Source organism: Babylonia areolata, chromosome 18 (assembly GCF_041734735.1).
Source record: "Babylonia areolata isolate BAREFJ2019XMU chromosome 18, ASM4173473v1, whole genome shotgun sequence".
NCBI lineage: Eukaryota > Metazoa > Mollusca > Gastropoda > Neogastropoda > Buccinidae > Babylonia > Babylonia areolata.
This window is the reverse complement of record NC_134893.1, coordinates 40357583-40381031: the sequence shown is the minus strand read 5'-3', so window position 1 is coordinate 40381031 and position 23449 is coordinate 40357583. Positions and strand designations below refer to the sequence as shown.

General features: G+C 44.5%; 1 protein-coding gene across 1 annotated transcript in view; it reads right to left on the bottom strand.

Annotated features, from left to right (window-relative positions):
- The window catches only part of LOC143292236 (uncharacterized), a 42965-nt gene that overhangs the window by 6265 nt on the left and 13251 nt on the right, over positions 1-23449 (bottom strand). The window contains exons 3-8 of the mRNA XM_076602425.1: positions 21227-21301; positions 6894-7051; positions 5652-5809; positions 4266-4423; positions 2028-2261; positions 586-757 (exon numbers count right to left, since the gene is read on the bottom strand). Of these exons, the coding sequence (XP_076458540.1) occupies positions 586-757; positions 2028-2261; positions 4266-4423; positions 5652-5809; positions 6894-7051; positions 21227-21301 (955 nt within the window). The remainder of the gene's footprint in view (positions 1-585; positions 758-2027; positions 2262-4265; positions 4424-5651; positions 5810-6893; positions 7052-21226; positions 21302-23449) is intronic.

Here is a 23449-nt window from a genome sequence, read left to right as displayed (position 1 = left end):
TTAAAACTGGTCAGTTATGAACAAAAATGAGGTTCATAACATTGCTACTGAAAACACAGCAACCAACTCTTTCTCCATAAATATAACATTACCTGCAAGTTAAGGATGCATGGCAGTCATGAAACACACACACATGCAGTCTACAAAATGTTTATTCTATTTACTATTTTTTCATCAAAGATGTCTGTACATCAGTCATAATGTAAAATCTAAATTAAAATTTATTAGCCAATGTCTGTGTTCTATCATTATGTAAAATCTGAATAATGGGGAAAAGAATTAAGGATTGTGTATCTGTCAAAACATAAAATCTTAATAAAGATGTTATATAAAGAATATATATATATATATATACATACATATACACACACACACACACACACATATGTATGCCACTCCGTATCTGCGGATTAAAAAAAAGAAAGAAAAAAAAGAGCAGATACCTGATCTTTGCATAAACCCAACGCACTCTCAGGCCATGAAAGCTTATGCAAGGCAAACATTATCATAAAATTTTTTTTTTTAATTTTTTTTTTTTTAAGTCTATATACTTTTTTAAAATGTGAGGGGCAAAGGGTGACTCACGTGTAGTTGGTGAAGGGCATGATGTCACCACATGCACGCTCCAGCTGAAAGTCATGGTATACCTGGATCCGGTCGCTCTTGCACAACTTCTTCATCACAACGTCATACACATTGTCCTTGAAGTCCACATGGTTGGTCGCTACACACCCTTTACTCAGAAACTCCACCACACCTGTGAAAAAAAAAAAAAAAAAAAAAAAAAATCACCAGCTGTCTTTAGTTACTCTCACACAGTTCAAAGGTTAAAGGTCCCATAACCTTTTTACAGCCATCAGGGCAGCGAATTCATGTCCACTGTGTTTGGGGCTCCGCATAGGAAGGTGGGGCCCACTCCTCTTTAAACTTCCCCCAACCAAAGCCAGGTAACCATTCAAATCTGGGTGCAGTGAGTAAAATTGGAGGAAATTGCCTTACGCAAGGATACAACATCATGCCAAAGCTGGATAAGAAATCCAACATCTAACCGATTACAAATACACTTTCTGTAAAAAAAAAAAAGTTTAAAAAAAATCTTAATTAAAAAGTAAAAAAAAAAAAAGAAAAACCAGTCACCTGCCAGGCAGTCCATTGTCATCAGTCATTGTTTTCATCCCCCTTAAAACAAGAATTGCTGAAACACCTCTTTCACACTGACCATTATTTACTGATGATCTTAACTACAAGTATCAAAGTGGACTTTTCTACAGAATTTCACCATGGACAACCCTTTTGTTGCCATGGGTTCTTTCACATGTACTAAGAGCATGCTACACACGGGAACATCAGTTTACTCTCATCTGTACTAGCATCCTGACAACCATTCAAGTCTAGTGGAGAGGATGGATGAGGACAGGGAGGGGGGAGGACAGGGAGGGGGGGAATACTGCAATGCGTGTGAGATTTGGTCCCGTGCACTCAGATTCTCTCGCTTCCAAGGCGGACACATTATCACAAGGCCCCATCACCACTTGTATATATTCATGAATAAAATCAAAACCAAGGACACAATACAGAATACAACCTTAGGCCACCCTAGAATGTATGTGTGTCAGGGGCTGGACTTTGTACAAGATTTTATGTGTTGTCCTGTTCATCTATAACTGACTTATGGCAACATTTCCCAAAAATTAAACACCGTTTAACTCTTTCACTGCCATAGATGACTTTTATTGACCAGACAGTGCACCGCCAATAAGAAATCGGAGCTTTGGATTAGCTGTGGTCGAGTTCCAAAAACGCTAAAAAAAAAAAAAAAAAAAAAAAAGGTGTTCATCATCCAGTAACTTATGTTTCTTTTGTCAGATTTGCTAAAAAAAAATTTTTTTTTTTTAAATGACAGACTACTATTCAAGTGTTACAATAGTGTGCAAAATTTCAAGATTTGTACCTGAACTCAAAGCTGAGAAACAAAAATAAACATTTTTAGACGCCACCTTAAGCTAAACGGAGGAGGGTGAGCTCACCAGAGTCAGGCAGGGAGTTGAGGTCCCCGCAAAGCACCATGGGGATGGAGTTACAGTTAAAGGGCCCTGGCACGGGCAACCGATGCTGACTGCAGGCCTTCTTGACGAAGGCTTGCAGCTCGGACATAAGCATGACGGTCTGCACCATCTTGACGTCGCTGTACTCCGGGTCCCAGTGGATGTGGGCCGTGGCCACCACCAGGTAGTGTGGCACCACCGGCATGTTGTTGCGATCTGTCGACACACATGCTGTTTACAGTTCTGTCCAGCATGGTCACTGTGTGTGTGTGTGTGTGAGAGAGAGAGAGAGAGAGAGAGAGAGAGAGAAGAGAGAAGAGAGAGAGGGTAAGGAGATATGTATATGCATATTAATATTATATATATGTATATAATATATATCTATATATTATACACAGGAGAGAGAGATATATATACAGAAGAGAAAAAGAGGGTGACAGAGAGAGAGGGAGACAGAGAGAGAGAGAGAGAGAGAGGGTGACAGAGAGAGAGAGGGTGACAGAGAGAGAGAGGGAGACAGAGAGAGAGAGAGAGAGAGAGAAACTCGAAACGTTTTTATTGAATGATAAAGATTTCAGGTACGACGTATTCTTCCAATCTGTCCTTGCTAATCTACATCCATTACAAATACAGCTCATATATCATATCAGATATGTGAATGAAGAAGTAAAAAGACAAAAATCTTAGAAAGAGAGACAGAAAGAAAGAGACAGAGACAGAGAGAGAACACAGACTCAAAACGTTTTGTTTTTTTCACATAGAACTGCCAGTGCTTTAGTTCTCTTCATACACATTCCAATGAAATAAATTAAGCTTGCTTTTATTGATAATACACTGCTAATCACATGTCAATCTCATAATTATGACATGTAATCCCCCCCCCTCCCCCCGCCCCCCTATTCCCAACACCTGACTGACAGGAAAACACCTGGCAATCATCTATGACTATGCCACCTGTAGTTAAATACCACATCAGCAGCTGCAGGGCTTTTGCCTGTCCCTACTCCAGATACCTGAACACATACAATACATAACCCAGCACTAAATCACCTTTAACAGGCAGGATAAAGCCAAGCACGGAGCAGCCACAAAATTCTTTGTTTTATGTAACATCCTATCACTACGCCCTGACCAACACCTGAAGACAGAATCATACAACCCCAGCACCAAGCCACCTGTATTAAATGGACTGGACTGGACATGACCAAAACAGCTTCAGGACTTGAGGTAAATGTTCTGTGTACTGTAAAGAGCACAGAAATGACCAGTTACATCATAAAAAGGCACACCTCATCACCTGTTTTACCTGACCGCTCACCTGTCCCAGGTGATCTTTCCCCCTCACCCAGACCCTCCGTCCCAACCACACACACAGCCCCACTCCCTTCCCCTTGGTCATCACTGATACTGCTGACACACTGAGTGTTCCTCTTCTTTGTAACCGGTTGACAAAAACTTGTGTGACATACATACCACAAGTGCTACCAACTTACATTACAAAACTTCAAATGCCTGGAAGCAACACAGTTTGACCTTGCACCACGTGACACTGACTGAACTGGACCAGGTCAACCCACCCTGGGGCAGAGAGGTGGAGGAGGAGGAGAGGAGGCACTTCACCCCCACCTCCCACCTCCTTTCTTTCCGCTCCCGTGCCCACAGGCAAACCTCCACTAGGGAGGAGCCTCTCACCTGGGTCATTCACCTCCTGCCCCCTGTGACCACCTGTGATCAAACCCACACACAGCCTGCAGCTGTCAGATGGGGTAAGCTGATACATGGCAGAGTCAAACACATTCCCTTTTGTCAACAAGACCATGGAAAGACTTCTCAGCGCCCTGGGCAGGCCCACAGAAAATGATTGCTTTTGCAGCAGGGTTTTATTTTTTATTTTTATCTTTTTTTTTTTAAACTAGAGAAAAATGGGTCATAGAAGGACAATAACCTAGATTCGTCACCATCACCACCAACCATGCGTCAGTGACATGGTATAGGCAGACAAACAAAAGTCTTTCCTCTTCCTATCCCTGACATGCCCTAACGACGAAGAGGCATAAAACGAAAATTCCTTTTTTCCTTCCTTCCTCCCATCCTGCTATTATCTTTTCTTCCCTAGCCTCCTCTTCCTCCTCTGTGTCTCCCCACTCTTCCCCACACCTTCTTTTCCTCCTCCTCCTCCTCTGCCTTCTAGTCTGCCACATCTTTGCCCTCAAAACTTACGAGGAGAGTTGTGCAGGATGCCAGGCTTGGTCTGCAGAAGGGCGATCAGTCCGATGTTGTCCTTGGTCATCACGCGGTTGTACATCTCCTCGTTGCCCTCTGCATTGGCCATGGCCAGCTGGTTGAACTCAACCTCTTTGTATTCAACCACCTGGAACCTGCAACCAGAGATGCCAACTCCTGTCAAGTGTTTGTAGGAACAATCAAGGTATTTGGTAGGAACATTCTGAATTTGATAAAAACATTCAACTCCAAGCCACATCAGCAAACGTACATTTAGCTTTATCCACCAGGCACAGACGCTGTTTGACTGAGACACAACTTGATTTAGCCACATTCTCTCTTGTTTGGGCAAACAATTAAGCTGATTGGTCTCCTCAATGCTGTTTCAATGTAAACACACACATGATTAGCTGAACATCATCACGTGCAACTAAGTTTAGTAGTGACTGCCCTGGCCCTGTGATCAAGCAACAGGTCCAGAGTGTCTGGGTAATGTTACGACAGGAAAGCATGTGGCCATGCTATGCATGTGGCCATGCTATGTAGTCAAAAATGCACGAGCTGGAACAATTTTCATGTTGGCGTAACGTCGGAACAAACTGCGAGTGTAACAAAATACGGTGAAATCGTAACAGTTGGCATTTCTGTGCAACCACCACACCATTCCCTCTCCCGTTATAACCCATTCGTTCATCATCGCTTGTCCCCAGCTGACCACAGGTGGCTGTACTAGCACACCTCTACTGTCAGCCTATTTCCAGCTAAAATTCTGCTAATACACCAATTTCTATTAAATAATAACAACAGTGTCAAAAACACACCTTTTTCATACAATGTGGTTTAAACACACCACACAGATACATGCACATACATACACCATTATTTATTACTTGTAAACATGCAAAATACACTGTACTGTGTTGTGTTGCGTTGTGTTGTACTGCATTGCATTGTGTAACTATTCATCACAACAGATGTCTGTGTAAAATTCAAGCTGCTCTCCCCAGGCAGGGACAGCGCATCGCTACAGTGCAGCAACACCTTTTTATTTATTTTTCGGACAACCATTTTGATGCTGTAGGCTCTTTTCCATGCACTAAGTGAATGCTGGCACAGAAGCTCAGTTTATCATCTGCTTCAAATGACTACATGTGCACATCAACTTAAATTTTTTTTTCTTAAGAAATGGAAGACTGAAATTTAAACACAAATAAAAGGCAACCACTGCTTGTCCTTTTTGTAGAAAATGGCACAGCCATTCACCTGCTTAAAAGTCTCATTCAAATGACTAAATGTGCACATCAACTTAAAAAATAATTTTTTTCAAAAAAAAAAAAAAAAAGGAAAACAGAAATCTGAAAACGACTAAAAAGCAACTCTTACTTGTCCTTTTTGTAGAAAATGGCACAGCCGTCCACCTTCTGACGCTCCTGCTGACAGCTCATGGTTCGAACCCGGGACTTGGGCAGGAAAAGGCCACTGTAGCCCTGCCGTGCCAGCTCTGGCTTGAAAAAGCGGTCGTACTGCTCCGTCTCCACCTCCTGTGCCAGGGACAGACAGAGAACAATGTTAACACAGAGATGCCAACCCCTGTCAAGTGTTTGTAGAAAAAATCAGGAAATTTGGTAGGAATATTTTGAATTCAGTAGGAACACTCGGACGCTGAGTCACAGCAAACGTACATTTTAATTTAATCCACCGGGCACAGACGCTGTTTGACCAAGACTCAACTTAATATAGCCACATTCTCTCTTGTACAGGCAAATGATTAAGCTGATAGGTCCACTCCATGCTGTTTCAATGCAAACAAACACACAATCAGCTGAGCATCACCACGTGAGAACAAGGTTAGTAGTGACTGCCCTGGCCTAATGATCAATAGCTCTAGTGCGTCTGGGTTATTCAACTTATCGGTAGAAATTTGGTAGGAACATCTGAGAGCTTCCAGAGCGTTTAAGAAATTGGGCAGGAAAACTCGGACTCCGAGCCACATCAGATAACGTACATTTTATCTCTACAATGCATACAAATACTTGAGCCTACCTGCAACACGGTTTAACTGCTACGATTAAGCTGATTGGTCCACTCAATGCTGTTTCAATGTAAACATGCACACGATTAGCTGAGCATCATCGCATGAGACCAAGGTAAGTAGTGACTGCCCTGGCCTCCTGATCGATAGGTCTAGAGCATCTGGGTAATGTAACAACAGGAAAGCATGTGACCATGCTATGTAGTCGAAAATCAACTTGTTGGAACAATCTTGATGTTGGTGTAACATCAGAACATACTGTTACTGAGCGTAACAAAGTACAGCATAATCATAACAGTTGCATCTCTGTTAGCATCAATGTCACAAGCCACTCTGGTGTGTGTGTACATGCAAAGCGAGTGACCAGGTAACAAAATCAAGAATATGAACATAGGTGATAGTCTGTGTACTTTTTTTTTTTTTCAGTGTGTAGACTAACGCGACTGTTCAGACTCCTCCAGGTCTTTCGGTTGTGTGTCAAAGCCTGTACCCACCCCCCACGCCCTCAATGACACCCCCCAAAACACAACCCCCAAAACACTCCCCCCCCCCCACCCCACCCGCCCACACACATACCTCCCCCCCTTTCCCACCTGCAGACTAATGATGTCGGACTGCATGTCCAGGATGTGGTTGAGGAGTCCCTTCTTGCGGTACTCCCAGCTCAGGGCCCATGATGGGCAGTAGCCGTACTGCTGCCTGGTGCAGTATTTGTCACACAGCACGTTGTAGCACATCACTCGGAACAACGCTGAAACAACACAAGCATGTCACATATGTATAATGTTCATCTTTCGTTTCTGTCAGTTTAAAGAAGACACCAAAGTACATGAACTGGCACATGACATACATGCTACACCACATCTGCTTCCAAAAACAAAAAAAATTACACACACACAGTGTGTGTGTGTGTGTGTGTGTGTGTGTGTGTGTAAAAAAAAAAGAAAACAGACAAATATACCAAGTAAACAAATAGGAAAATAAAATTGGAAAAACATTTAAAATAGACTGAAGGCAAGTCATTAACATAATAAAAGATGGGCCTTAACTTTAGTTAACTCCACCCTCCACTTTTTTTATTTGTGGGTATGGAGATGTGTCATCACAGTGTCTTTTGTACATGATCAAGGATCACGGTGAGCAAAACAAGCATTTTCTCACTAACTCTTTTTCTCTTTGCTTTTATTAAACAAGGTCCACCCCCTTTCTCTTTGTCCCTCTATCCCACACCTCCCTCTTCCATCCACACCAGCCATCATGCCTATTAATGAATGTCACCTGCCATTCCCAACAGCTACTGCCATGAACATATATCTATATATATGTATAATTATATGTCACTCCTGGTTATCTGTCCCCACTTTATCACAATCACACATTAATGTTAAGTACTGTCTCATATCCACAAGACCGCCCCCTTCATTGCAAGCAACTGATGATGCCTGCCTGGCAATTTTCCCTATCAGTTTCTCGATCAAGGTGAGCTGGCTGTCCGCAATGTTCACCGACGGACGATAACCACTCTCTGTGCTTGTGCTGACATGGGCCACTCAGCCCTTTTAAGTCTGGCCTTAAAAAAACAACAAAAACAACTACCTCTTTCCAAAATAGCTTTCCTTTCCCTTCCCCTCCCTCTTCAGTCTCTCCAGCTTTCTATTCACATGATTTTTGTTGTTGGTCTTTTAAAAAATTTTGTCTTTCTTTCATCCCTCTGAGTCTGACTCAAGTTACGCACGCATATGAGTGACTGGAGCTTTGATCTGCCTCTGGTCAATATCAAGCGCAACATAAATGCCAACATTATTATTACTATCATCATTGTCATTATTGTTATTGTTGTTGTCATTGTCATTTACTGAGTCTGGTAGTGGAAGAAGGGGCTCTGAGAAACTTGATGGTGCATGGAATCCTGAAAGGAACTATGCTGGGAAGTTTGTACTGTATTGCACTGCATTGAATATTGTATTGTATTGCATTGTATATTGTATTGTACTGCACTGTGTATTGTACTGCACTGTATATTGTATTGCATTGTATATTGTACTGCATTGTATATTGTACTGCACTGTATACTGTACTGCATTGTCTATTGTATTGCACTGCATTGTATTGTACTGCATTGCATTATGTTGTATTATACTGTATGGCATTGTAAATTGTATTCTACTGTATTGCAATGCATTGTACTATATTGTTCTTTTGTCATTTCAGATTTCTCTGTGTGAAATTACAACTGCTCTCCTCAGGGAAAGCGCATCGCTACAATGAGAGCGCCATCCTTTCTTTTCTGCCTGCCTGCAGCTGTATCTGTTTTCCTATCAAAGTGGATTTTTCTACAGGATTTTGCCAGGGACAGCCCTTTAGTCATGGTGGGTTCTTTTTTTCATGCACCAAGTGCACGCTGCACACAGGAACTCAGTTTAACTCTCTTCATACGAACGGCGAAAGAGATGATGTTAACAGCGTTTCATCCCAATTACCATCATCAAAATATTGCAAGCGGAAGGCTCTTATAGTGAATGTTGACAAAGAATACCACCATTCTGACGACGGAAGCTAAAGGTTGGGTCATTCAGACACCCACTGGACATCCGAAGGGTCTGTATAGAGGAGAAGAGAGGACTGGCCGTACTGAGTGAGTTAACATGGGAATCAAACCAAAGCGCTCAGATTCTCTCGCTTCCTTGGCAGAGACATCAACTCTATGCCAACCTTCCAGCAGGAAGTGGTCATTTTCTGTGAGACTGCACCAGTCCCCCCATCCTACAGTACACTCTGGAACCAACTGGACTGTCCCTTTCCACACACAACAACTTTCTGGGAACAGCTGAGCAGTCATTTCGTTAGGTCTGTCGTACTTTTCTTCTTCTCCTGTCTTTCCGCTTCTTGTGGAGGCAAAACATTAGCACAGCTGTACTCCAGGGCCCTGTGGTGCCACTGTCTGCCCTAGCAGACAGCTCTCAGACAGTTCAGTCCCCCTGTGACGGCAGTGAGAGGTTTGTGAAAAAGGTCTGCCCAGAGTGCCCTTCCTGCTCTCCCCCCCTTGCCCCCCACAAGGGATTCAGATCAACAGCTATCTTGTGACACTGCCAGACATATCCCATTCGGTGTGTACACCGGACCACTATTTCTTAATCCTAATCTGAACTCAGACACACTGGAAATGACTGTCATTTCTAGGACAGGGGAAAAAAAAGGTTCTGCTAAATTGCATTTGGAAAAAAAAAAGAAGAAAAAAGTTCTAATGGTCCCTGAATATCCAAAACAAAACAAACAAAAAAATAATAATATCAATAAAAAAACAAAGACCACCACACTAAGGGGACTTGTTACAAGAACCAAATAACCAAATTAAAAGGGGTTTATGGCCGCCTGTTTCTGATTCCAAAGACCCCTGGAGGATGGCGACCAGTACTGAAATCTGTCTCCCCTCAACAAAGTACTCAAGATGAAAACACAGCTCAGTCATTTATATTCAGGACCCTGTGCTCAGCTGCTTTCTGACGTGAACAACTGCTGCCAGGAAAGAAAATGAACAAATGTGCAGTGGCAGTGACAAACACTGCTTTCAAGCCTTCCTCCTCGCCTTCACAACTCCCATTCAACATCGACCATCCTGTCAATACATTCATTATAAGCCACCACTGCCACCACCACCACCACCATCACTGCCGCCGCCGCCGCCGCCACCACCACCATCACCACCCAGCTGCAGCAGCAGGTGACCCTGGAACAGCGGCTGGCATTTGCCATGAGGCATGGCTAAAAAGGTGCCTTGTCACTCACACGCCACTGTCTTGTCATGCTGAATAACGTCTGCTGGCAATCATTGTAATTCCTAACTTCCCTCCCGGCCACCCTGCAGCATGTCACAGCCATAGTAGACCACAGACTGATGAAAACGCTGAATCATTCGAGGACTTTCCAACAGCTATCTCCTGATACAGTCACACAGACCCTGTACCAGGTACTGCAGTCTTTTTTCTTTTTACACACAGTGACAGAAGAAAGACACAGAGAGGAGGAGGAAGAGAGAGAGAGGAGGAGGAAGAGAGAGATTTGGCCTATATCAGTATATGAGAGAGATTTTTGATTGACTGTTTTGAAATTGAATACTTGTATAATATCCTCGGTCAGAGACCAGGGTTCTTGAAGCGCTTTGCAGAGTCAATTGCATAACAGGCTGCCAACCTTGGTAGAGAGCCAAGACTGAGCTGTCTTTCGGTGCTCATCATTCGTTTCCTGTGTCATTTAGTCAGACTTCAGTCATACACACACACACAGATAGGCCTATATATATAAGAGAGGGAGGGAGGGAGGGAGGGAGGGAGGGATGGGATGGAAAAACACAGAGAGGGAGGATAAGAAAGACCAAGAGAGGGAAGGTGGGATAGAATGCCAGAATGCCAATGTGAATGATTTATTCAACAATAGGCCATTTCCCTTGTGATGGGGTGTGTACACACAACTTCCCACCAGGTATCAATATGTCATGCCTTGATCATGACAGTGTAGGGGAGAGGGCTGGGGGAGGGGGGGAGAGAGGGAGAGAGAGAGAGAGAGAGCAAGCAGGCACATAATAAACAGCAACAGAGGGAACCAAGCTGGGTTGGTGGGGGGTCAGGGGAGGACAAGGAGAAAGGCAAAGCATGGGCGAAAGATACAAGCAGGTGGTAAAGGACCCAGAATACCTTGAACGAAGACCTTGGATTAGCTTGCAATGCTGGAGACCTATTTCTATCACGGAGGTAAGAAAAGAAAGCGTGTGAGGGTGTGTGTGTGAGGGAGGGTGGGTGGGTTAACAGCTGCACCTGGAGCCAGGTGGCAAGGTGATATGAAATGGGATGACGGACAGATCCTACGATTTCCTGAATTATCTTTACCTGAATGCTGCTATTGGTGGTTTTGATGAATAGTTTATCTGGTGTGTTCTTCCAATATGATGCCGGCATTTTTCAGTAAAATGCATTTATTGATGTGCAGGTTGTGTACCCTGTGATCACGTGGACAATGCGCTCTAACCATAGCGCACCCTTTAGCTACACAACTTTGTGTGTGCATGCATTGTTATACTGTGGGTGTGCGAGAGTGCATACATGTTTTGTTTCTTAAGTTTCAACGTCTTTTCATTTTTAAAAGTGATATTTGAGAAACAGACAAAAGGAAAAAGGAACATGAATAGACCTTTGGTGTGTGTGTGTTTGCGCGCGCGCGTGTGTGTGTGTGTGTGTGTGTGTGTGTGTGTGTGTGTGTGGTGTGGTGTGGTGTGGTGTGGTGCGTGTGCGTGTGCGTGTGCGTGTATGCACTGTGTCTGTGTTGTGTCTGTGTGTTTGCGGGCATGGGGGATGGGAGGAATGAGAATGAGACAAGACAGATAGATATAAAAGCATACAAGTGTGCACCGTGCATGTGTACCATGCGCAGAGAAGGTGGTTGTGTGCTCTGCATGCAATATGCATGCATCAACACAGAGTGTGTACTTTCCTTTTCTTAGAAAACAAAACAAAAAACAACAACACAAAACAAAAACATCTTACAACCATCAAAACTAAGCCTTACACAAACAACATCTTATTTATGTTCATTTCCTCTGAAGCATCCCCCCACCCCACCCCCCTCTCTCCCTCTACCATCTACATCCATGTCTATCAATACACCACTTGTTTCTTAATGTTGTTTGCAGTGACAGATGTGGTGGAGGTGGAGGTGGTGGTGTTGGGAAGGAGGGTCTGATGACACAGCTGATAACGAGGACAACAACAACAACAGGACCCCCCACCCCATCCCCAGCAGCCCCCTCCATACCCTGCAGCCAGACAAAGAACCTGAAGGCTGTCACCACCAGCTGCTGCCACCACCTATGCCCTCCAACACCAACCGCCCTGCAGGCTGTGTGCAGCGACAAACTACATCAACCCCCCCACACACACACACACACACACACCTCCCTCTTTCTCCTTGTGTGTGTGAGTGTGAGTGTGTGCGTGTTTATGAGTGACCAGTTCAGCTCAGTGACCCAGCAGCACCTGCCACTATCCTGGTCAAAACAATCTCAATTAGGAATGACATCCAGGCGACATAAACCCTGACACCGAGGCTACATAAACCCTGACACTGAGGCTACATAACCTATGACAATGCAGCTAAATAACTGACACTGGGGCTACAAAAACCCTGACACTGGGGGCTACATAAACCCTGACACCAAGGCTACATAAACCCTGACACTGGGGGCTACATAAACCCTGACACCAAGGCTACATAAACCCTGACACTGGGGCCACATAAACACTGACACTGAGGCAACACAAATCTTGACATAGAGGCGACATTAACCAGGACACTGAGGCGACTTAAACCATGACACCAAGGCGACATAGACCATGACACTGAGGCAACATAAACCATGACACTGAGAAGACATAGACCCTGATGATGAGGCAACACAGACCCTGATGATGAGGCAACATAGACCCTGATGATGAGGCAACATAGACCCTGATGATGAGGCAACATAGACCCTGATGATGAGGCGACACAAACCTGACACTGTGGCGACCCTGACATTAGTGGAGTGATGGCCTAGAGGTAACACATCCGCCAAGGCAGCGAGAGAATCTGAGCACACTGGTTCGAATCACGGCTCAGCCTCCAATATTTTCTCCCCCTACACTAGACCTTGAGTGGTGGTCTGGAAGCTAGTCATTCGGATGAGACGATAAACCAAGGAAAATACAAATACAAATAGTGACAATGAGACTTCATGAACCCGGACAATTAAGGTACATAAACCATGACAGAGGCTACATAAGCTTTGTCACAGAGAATGCATAAACTTGGACAATGAGGCGACATATAACCTGACAATGAGGCGACACAGACACTGACAATGAAACGACATAAACCCTGACAGTGATTGTGAAGCTGCATAACCCTGACAATGAGGCTGCATAAACCTTGACACCAAGTCACTAGGACTGAGCCCAAGGCTACATTAGCTATGGCACAGAGGCTCTATAGAGCCTCATACTACCACTACTAGTAAGTATCTGTGCAACATACACAAGCGACAAGAAAATAATGATAATTATCAAAAAAGCACTGAATCTTGTTCAGAGAGAAGTCAAAGCAGAACTCTGAGGGATGAAGGACCACGAAGAAAGCTAGAGACAGTATGGACCGGAAGGAGGAGTGGAGAGAAGAACTATTTTGGGAAAGGGGTAGGTTTGAAGGCCAGACATAAGAAAGAGCCCAGCGCAGACACTTGAGGAAGCAAGGGCGTGCGCTTGTTCCAAGAATAAACCCTCAATCCATTTAGCTTTACTTTTAGTTTTAACCACAACGTTGCACTTAACTTATGAAAGAAAACAAGAAAAGGTCAAACCAGACACACATTTTTCCTCAATATCCTATCCACTTCCACACCCAGTTCCTATGTGCACCCCTTTTGTTTCCAGTCTGCCCATCCTGCCTCTACCTCCTGTACAGTTCTCAGTTTAGTCATGGGCGTTCACACACGCGCATTCATGCGCACGCACACACACGCACACACACACACAGGCGGTTCGCACACACCTCATTTTCATATACACAGAAGCATGGCTACATCAAATCAAAAGTTCATGCACATGCATACATAGACACATGCACTCAAAGATACACACACACAAACACACACACACAGATCAATCTTGAACCGTTAAGGCAACTGCAACCTTCACCTGGGTGGAGGTACTGTATCTTTATGCATCGTGATATGCTTGAATCACAGCTTACCCTGCTGATCTTTATATATTCAATTACATGTATGTTATTTTGTATCATTATCATTTTGGGGGCCAGTTTCCTTCTTTTTTTTTATACACTTCTTTTTTCTTTTCTTTTTCCATCCTATGGACCAGTTTTATTTCTTCTTTTTCTGTGTTGTTACATTTCAACCCTTTCAAAGGATGCATCCACACATGCAGTTCAAAGTGGCATTCATGTTCCCAGTTTTGCTGAAACAAAGATCGTGACAGCAACAGCTGGAGCAGCTGGTCTTAAAACAAATCGTTTACCCCTGAAGGCTGAACACAGGTAGCATACACACTGCACAACTTAAACGACCAGGCCATGGCTGGGTGACAGGCAGGCAGGCAGCTAGAGGTTATTATTTACAGAAAGCAGAGGAAGAGGAGGGTGGATTTATAAAAAGAGTTGCATTTATGTTGTGAGAAAATACCCCCCCCCCCTCCCATATCTATCTATCTATCTATCTATCTATATATATATATACCTGTGTGCTTGTGTGATACATATATATATATATATATATATATATATATCCCTCTGTGTGTGTGTGTGTGTGTGTGTGTGTGTGTGTGTGTGTGTGTGTGTGTGTGTGTAGTCAAAGTAATTACATTTGGTATTGTTCTGCACTCATTATTCTTGTCCAACAGATGGCCTTTCAAATGAATCTATTGTGAATTTGAATTCTTTCCCTCGCCTCCCTACCTCCAACCCCCCACTCCCCCCACCCCCATTAATAGAGACATAGACACAGAAAGACAGACCGACAGACAAACATAAAAAAAAACAACCAAAAAACACAGTGGATGGGGGCAAAACGAGAGCTGCCTGCAAGTCAACCAAAACCAAGAAATATTTCCGGACAACACAAACAAAAACTCCAGGTAGCAGCGTCGCCCGCGCACGCCATGTCATCCCCACAGTGTATACAGACCCACACAACAGAACTCTATTAAGCTCCCTTGCCTGACTTGACCACTGTCCACCTTATCTTTTGTCCCCCAACCCCTTCCCTGTTTCCCCTCCCTCAATGCCCGTTAGTTACATGCTCAGTCAGCGCAAACACACACACACACACACACACACACTCCTTGATCCTGACCATGGCCATCAGTCGACCAATGACTGACTGTTCTGAACCACAGCATTGATCGATCGTCAACACTGTTCGTCTATTCACTGGGAGGTCTGACCGCATCACCCACCACTAATCTTGCACACCAATCAGACAAGCCTTGAAAACACCCATTCATGAAGGTTCTTGCACTCCCTTCGTCCTTGTCTCTGGCTCCCTCTGTGCTGATGACAAATCTGAGCACTCCAGCTGCAGGAGTCTTGAAAACATTCATTCAGGATCTCTCTCTCTCTCTCTCTCTCTTCCGTCTCTCCCTCCCTATGTCTGCCTCTTTCTCTGACTGTATAAGACTTATCTGCACTCCAACTGGACAAGTCTTACTAAATATTCATTTTCATGAATTCCCTTTCTCTCTCTCCGTCCCTATCTCTACCATGTTTTCTATTTTTTCCCTTCACAAGCACACACACACACACATGTTGATTTTCGGTTTCTACTTCTGCATATTATCAACTACCCATTCTTTCATCTTTTTGGGAGAGGAGTGCTGGGGAGATAGAGAGGGTTACCCCTATGGGCAAGGGTAACATTAAACACACACACACACACACAAACCACAACCAAAGCTTATGCCCACATTTGAGTAAAGATTTTGTCTTACAATTTGTCTCTCTGTTCCTCTCCCTGAATACATTCCCAACCCTTTCCTTTCTCCCATCCACGTCTTACTTTCACAACAACTCAAAGAAACGCTTACATGCTTACATATATACACCTGAATGGAACACCCAACAGGACAGCAAGAAATACAAATCTAAAAATTTCATTCATTTTCATACATAACGTTTCCTCTTACAAAGGTGTGTCACAGGAAAGAACCCCCATGGGCGCCTCATATGCAGGTTTATTTCTGCCACCTACCCCTACACCCTTCTTCCCCCCTCCCTCTCTTCTATCAGACTTCAGTTTCCTTTTTAAGTCCAAACATGGTCTTTCACATCAACTTTTCACTGTGGCTCCTGTGTCTGAGCTGGATGAAACAAACTGTGGGATGTGGCGAACAGATGCAAAGCACTGCTGACTGAGACATGAGCTTTGTATGTTTCTTTCCTAATATGGAAACTGACTGGGAGAAATGTGTGCATGGGAGCACACTGCTGACCCTCTTGCATGAATGAATACAAAACACAAGTGATGCACGCAAACATCCATGCATGCACATGCACACAGTCTTATGCAGTCTTGATAAACAGCACACACACGCACACGCACGCACGCACGCACACACACACACACAATTACATATATCTACACACACATGTATGCATGTGTGCATGCACACACACAGTCTTAAGCAGACATAACAAAAAGGAGAGAGACAGTCTTTTGCAGACATAGCAATAACAATGAACACACATGCATACATGTTTTGTATACATTCACTGACACACACACATGCACAATCCAACACAGACAATGCAAGTCAGTAGCGACAAGGTCAAGGTAAGCTCAGGAAATCACCCCACGACAGCTAACCGACAATTCAAATAGGTGTACACCTACCACCTCTACTTTTCTCCATTTCCCCCTCCTAGTGACTAGACAAGTGGAGGAGGGAGGGGTGGGGGTCAGGGGGCGGGGGCTGGGGGGGGGGGGGTCCTTGAATATGACCTTGAAACAGTTTACAAGACATGCAAAAACATGTTGCTCTAGATTTTTTTTTCTTTTCTTTAGAAAAAAAGGGACACTTTGAGAAAAATAGGGAAGGAAAGAACACGAGGAAGGGAAATTTCTTGTCCAGCACTTACATCTTTCCTGTCTTCTTTCCCTTATTTTTCTCTCTGTCTCTCTCTCTCTGTGTATATATATATATGAGTCCTGCATTGAAATATATTAGTGGCAACAATAATAACAATAAGAACATTATCAATGTAAATAGTAATAACCTGTTGACAATGATAACAGATTTGCAGAAATTCTTGTACCAATGCACACACACTAAACTGCATCAATATGCTCCCCACCCTTCCTTCCTGCCCCTGACACCCCCACCCCACCCCCACCAAAAGAACACCAAACCGGAGTTTCAGTTTTAAGGTGGTGTCAGAGCATGCATACAGATCCATATATGCTACACATCTGCTCTGTGTGTGTGTGTGTGTGTGTGTGTGTGTGTGTGTGTGTGTGTGTGTGTCTGTCCTTCACATGAACCCAATGTGCAGATCAGGCCTTGAAGTATCTGGTTCCAACAAGCCACATTTCCCTACCAGCACCCAACTGTCTCTTCAGCACTGTAATTCCAATCCTCCTTCAGAGCACCAGTTCTCAGCTTTCCAGTCTGACACCCCACCCCCACCCCAAAGCTATTTTTGAGCCAGAGAGTGTTTGAAGGGTCGATACACAAGGAAGTTCGGATGCCCCCACATTAAGCTGCTAACAGCAGGGGCACTCATTGGCGTGATCACACCTGCCTGTTTGGAGAGGCTGTGAGGTCAATGCCAGACACCGGCACTCCACTCCCTCCCATCCCCACTCCTCTTCCTCCCCCACGCCCCCGCTCCCCAAAACCTCTGCTACCTGCCAGCTGCCTCCAGTCTTCATTCATGTCAGTCCTGCTGTGTCTTCACATTCTGAGTGTTCACTCTGGCTGTGACACACTTGGTCACCTCCACACTGGTTTTCACCGTCTGCTAAATCCTGGGATTTAACCTGACTGTCCCTTGTGATACATGACGTCACCTCTACATCCCTTTTTACTGTCTGCTGAAATCCTTGGATTCAACCTGATCATCCCACCCTGCTATTGATCACTGACGTCACATCCCCATGCCCTTTTCCTTATGGGTTCACTTCCTGTCATCCCAACTTTCCTTTCAACCATGTCAGCGAGAATGAATGTCTGACACCAAGATTTAGTCAGACTATCTGTAAAACAAAATAGCAAGCAGTAAATTTGTTTTCTTTCCTGACACAGAAGGAAATGAAGGTGAGAAAGTTCTTAGCTCTGTTCCTCTGTACCTTATATTTACCCCGAGTGTTTACCCTGAGTGTAAACTGATGGAAACCCTAAAGCACTGCTGACAGTTACATGCCCCTTGTCTAATTCTGAAGCTAATCTAAGGTGCAGAGTGAAATGTTGTGACTCAATGTCATGAGCCCATTTATGCAGCCCTTCACTGACCAGAAATCTTCAACACATTCAGTTGTCAAGATGCGCACACAGCTCACAATGGCTCAGTAACTAATGTTCATAATCTGCACTATTTCAGTGGCATTACTCCCACGTCTCTAATTCTGAGTCCCCCATACACTAAGCATTTACTATCATCAGAAGGGAGTGAAGCAGGTGGTGTCCTATGAACCAGAACAGGAACCACTGAACACCACCAGACTGATTCAGCAGCAGGGTCTCCTCTGCTGTGAGGCCTGTGGAGAGCCGACAATGAGACTGCCACAGAGGCCCCGGGGTGTGGTTGTGTGTGGAGGACACACGGTATGAGTGGCATGGGGGTAACGCTGCTGATACAGTATGCACTGTGAGCAGCAAAGGTCCACATGGTTTCCAAGGCTCTTCCACAGCTGACTGATCAGTATTTGTTCCCTCAAAAAGGGCAACAGGTCCATACACATACACACACACCTATATCAAAAGGGCAACAGCCCCGTAAACACACAAACGTACATCAATGAAAGGGCAAACACTCCCAATAACACACACAACGATAACAACAGGACGATGCCCCCATTCACAAACAGGGCACATCAACCAATCCACCATTACGTGTCACATGATCGACAATTATCATCATTATTCAGGGAAGGGGACATAAAAGCCCCTCTCATTGTCTCTGATCTGATCAGGATGTCGCCACTTCACACAGACACAAGTACGCTACCTGGGGCGAGGTAGACAAGAATCAAACAGTGCCACAATGTGATGCCCTGACTGATGCTTTGTCTCTCTTCAGGACAATACAAAGGCCCATGCTCATTATGTGGGCAGTGTCTTCAGGACAATACAAAGGTCCATGCTCATCATGTGGGCAGTGTCTTCAGGACAATACAAAGGCCCATGCTCATCATGTGGGCAGTGTCTTCAGGACAATACAAAGGCCCATGCTCATCATGTGGGCAGTATCTTCAGGACAATACAAAGGCCCATGCTCATCATGTGGGCAGTGTCTTCAGGACAATACAAAGGCCCATGCTCATTATGTGGGCAGTGTCTTCAGGACAATACAAAGGCCCATGCTCATTATGTGGGCAGTGTCTTCAGGACAATACAAAGGCCCATGCTCATCATGTGGGCAGTGTCTTCAGGACAATACAAAGGCCCATGCTCATCATGTGGGCAGTGTCTTCAGGACAATACAAAGGCCTGTGTTTATTATGTGGGCAGTGTCTTCAGGACAATACAAAGGCCCATGCTCATCATGTGGGCAGTGTCTTCAGGACAATACAAAGGCCCATGCTCATCATGTGGGCAGTGTCTTCAGGACAATACAAAGGCCCATGCTCATCATGTGGGCAGTGTCTTCAGGACAATACAAAGGCTCATGCTCATCATGTGGGCAGTGTCTTCAGGACAATACAAAGGTCCATGCTCATCATGTGGGCAGTGTCTTCAGGACAATACAAAGGCCCATGCTCATTATGTGGGCAGTGTCTTCAGGACAATACAAAGGTCCATGCTCATCATGTGGGCAGTGTCTTCAGGACAATACAAAGGTCCATGCCCATTATGTGGGCAGTGTCTACAGGACAATACAAAGGCCCATGCTCATCATGTGGGCAGTGTCTTCAGGACAATACAAAGGTCCATGCCCATTATGTGGGCAGTGTCTACAGGACAATACAAAGGCCCATGCTCATCATGTGGGCAGTGTCTTCAGGGCAATACAAAGGCCCATGCTCATCATGTGGGCAGTGTCTTCAGGACAATACAAAGGCCTATGTTTATTATGTGGGCAGTGTCTTCAGGGCAATACAAAGGCCTGTGCTTATTATGTCGGTAGTGTCTTCAGGACAAAGGCTCATGCTTATCATGTGGGCAGTGTAACTGTTATTCATATCACCTTACACATGCTTTTCACCCCAAGTCTCAGCCACTGACCAAGCTCTGGTCTGGCCAGACCATGGGTGCCTTACTCCTGCAGCACTAACACCCCCTCACCCTCACCCCACCCCAACACACACACACACATGAGCACCACACACACACACATTGTGTTGGTCTGAATTCATACACCAGATGACGCCCTCCAATGCCAGTTAAATGAAACCACCCAGCCTACCGTCACTTAACATCTTCATGTAAGAAATTGCACACCGAAGGCTGGCATGTCATGAAATCATAATGATGACTTATTAAGTTATTTCAATAGGCACTGATGCATTACTTGTTAGGAACCCAAAGAGCTGCCATTGCCATCACCAGGCTAACAACAGCAGTCACTGTGCCAAAGACTTCATGTCTGTGGGAAATCACCCTGGCCGAGGCCAGAGAAATCTATGCTTCACCAGAGACCTTAAAGTTGTGGCTAATTAGTAGTATGGACACATCAATGACACAGGCTGTCACAGTTTGTTTTTTTCCAGTCAGTCAGTCCCACTCCTCACACATCACCATGACTACCCACCTGTCAGTCAGCCAGCCGGCTAGCCAGTCATAATTTAGTCAGCCAGTCATTCATTCATTCAGCCAGCCAGTATGCCAGTCATTCAGTCAGTCAATCGACCAACCATTCAGTCAGTCAGTCAGTCAGCCAACCATTCATTCACTCAGTCAGCCTTATACATTCAGCCAGCCAGTCTGCCAATCAGTCAATCATTCAGCCAGCCAGCCAACCAGTCCATCATTCAGACAGCCAGTGTGTCAATCAATCAGTTAGTTTGTCAATCTTTCAGTCAGCCAGCCAGTCAATCATTCATTCATTCAGGCAGTCAATCATTCAGCCAGCCAGCCAGTCATTCAGTCAGTCAGCCAGCCAGTCTGTCAATCATTCAGTCAGCCAGCCAGTCCGCCCCACACCTCCCACACCACCAAGCCCACCCACCACCTACCTGCTGGGCGGCTGTAGTCAGGCATGTACCCTTCCTTCCTCATCCATTTTCTGGGAGGTGGCTGCGAGTCTGCATCTGTAACAAGACAAAACAAGGCAATGGGTTGAGACAGGGCACCAGGATGCTTCCATCATAATCATCATCTTTTTTTCTTCTTCTAAATCATCATAAATATCAGCATAAGTATAAATACCTCAGCATTTTTGTCTTTTTTTTTTTACTGAAAGGCTTAAACAGGCAAACTGTTGTTGTTATCATCATGTGCCTGAAATTCAAAACGCAATCCACGTCTGTTACAAAACAGCAAAACAACCTGATCAATAGATTCTCGGTCACGAGCTGTATTCATTGCATGATTTCTTCATCTCACTGATTCTCATGGTGCTGCCATTGTCTTCAACAAAAACATGTGTTTGTTTCTTTTTCTTTATTCAAAGTGTACAGCAGTCAATAATAAAACCTGCCTCACCTATCAAGGCCTCACTTTCTTGCTGCTGCTAGTACTCTGTGTGTGTGTGGGGTGGGGGGGGGGGGGGGTGCGTGCATGCGTGCGTGCATGCGTCTGTCTGTCTGTGTGAGGTTTTATCACTGAAAGTGCAAAGATTGTAGCATTTCCCTACATCCCAACCAAGAATTATATATAAAATAAATACATACATATGTACGTACACATACACGTTTGTAACGCAGGGGGGCAGGGGGGGGGGGGGGGGTCAGTGTTTTCAAACTCAACTCAATGTCTTCTCAAACATTTCTTCTGGTAGACTGTATGACGCAACAGTTATTCATAACTGCATTACATAATTTTTTTTTTTTAAACTGTAAATCTCAAGAAAACTGACATGAAATGAAAGTGAACAGGAAAGTGAAAGTGTACTCAGTAGTTAATGTCAGCCATTGCAAACTTTCTCAGCTAAATCAAGATCTCAAGTAACCATCCCTTTGTATGCATACATTAGAGACTGGTCATACCCAAGGAAACATCCTTGCAAATGTGTGTGCATACACATGGGGAAGGTAGGAGGGAGGAGGGCCTGGGATCATCAGATGGCATGTGTGGAGAGGGGTAATAAGCATAATAAAAGTACCAAAGAAAAATAATGGAGGATATATTAAAAGAGAAGGTGATTTTTTTTGATTTTTTTTTTTTGTAATCATGCTAAGACACCTTTCTTGAACGACAAAAATATCATTACACTTCTCACAATCTGGTTCTACTAATACACTGAACTGGATCACATCGCATGACCTGACTGCCAGGCTCTTGTGCCTCCTTTCGAAGCAAGCACTCGGCCGTCAAACCACCTCAACAAGTTTCAGCAACACAACTGGATGCTGAGGATCAAGATAAACTTGATGATCATAAAACTTTGGCAGACTGTATGATGACCTATCTCCAGTTGTTTTTTGTTGTGTTTTTTTCTCCTCCTCTTCTTTCTAGGGATCGGTCTTGAGCTCTCTAAACTTTGGGTGTTTGGCAGAGTGTTTAGTGACCTCTCTCTCTCTTGTTTTTTTTCCCCCCCCTTTTTATCTGGTGTCTGTCTGTCTGTCTAACATTATTCATCACCAGAACTGTACTGTTTCTCTTCTTCTTCTTCTTCTGCGTTCGTGGGCTGCAACTCCCACGTTCACTCGTATGTACACCAGTGGGCGTTTACAGGTTTTTACGTTTTTACCCCACCATGTAGGCAGCCATACTCTGCTTTCGGGAGCGTGCATGCTGGGTATGTTCTTGTTTCCATAACCCACCAAACGCTGACATGGATTACAGGGTCTTTAACGTGCGTATTTGATCTTCTGCTTGCATATACACACGAAGGGGGTTCAGGCACTAGGAGGTCTGCACATATGTTGACCTGGGAGATCGTAAAAATCTCCACCCTTTACCCACCAGGCGCCGTTACCGAGATTCGAACCCGGGACCCTCAGATTGAAAGTCCAACACTTTAACCACTCGGCTCTTGCGCCCGTCAACTGGACTGATGATGTGGCTGTGAACACCAAGAAGAAGTTGAAGTCTGTCTGTGTGTCTATCTCCCTCCAACTCCAAGCTACATGTCTGTCTCCCTGTCTTTCTGATTCTGAATCTCAACCTCTCTTTCTCTGTCTCCCTGTTTCTTCTTGTTTTTTTTCTAAACGGCCATGGATGCCATAAACCCATGTTAAGGGTTCTACCCTGTTTCATTTCTCAGACCAACATCTTGGGCTCCAGGTGGAGGAAAC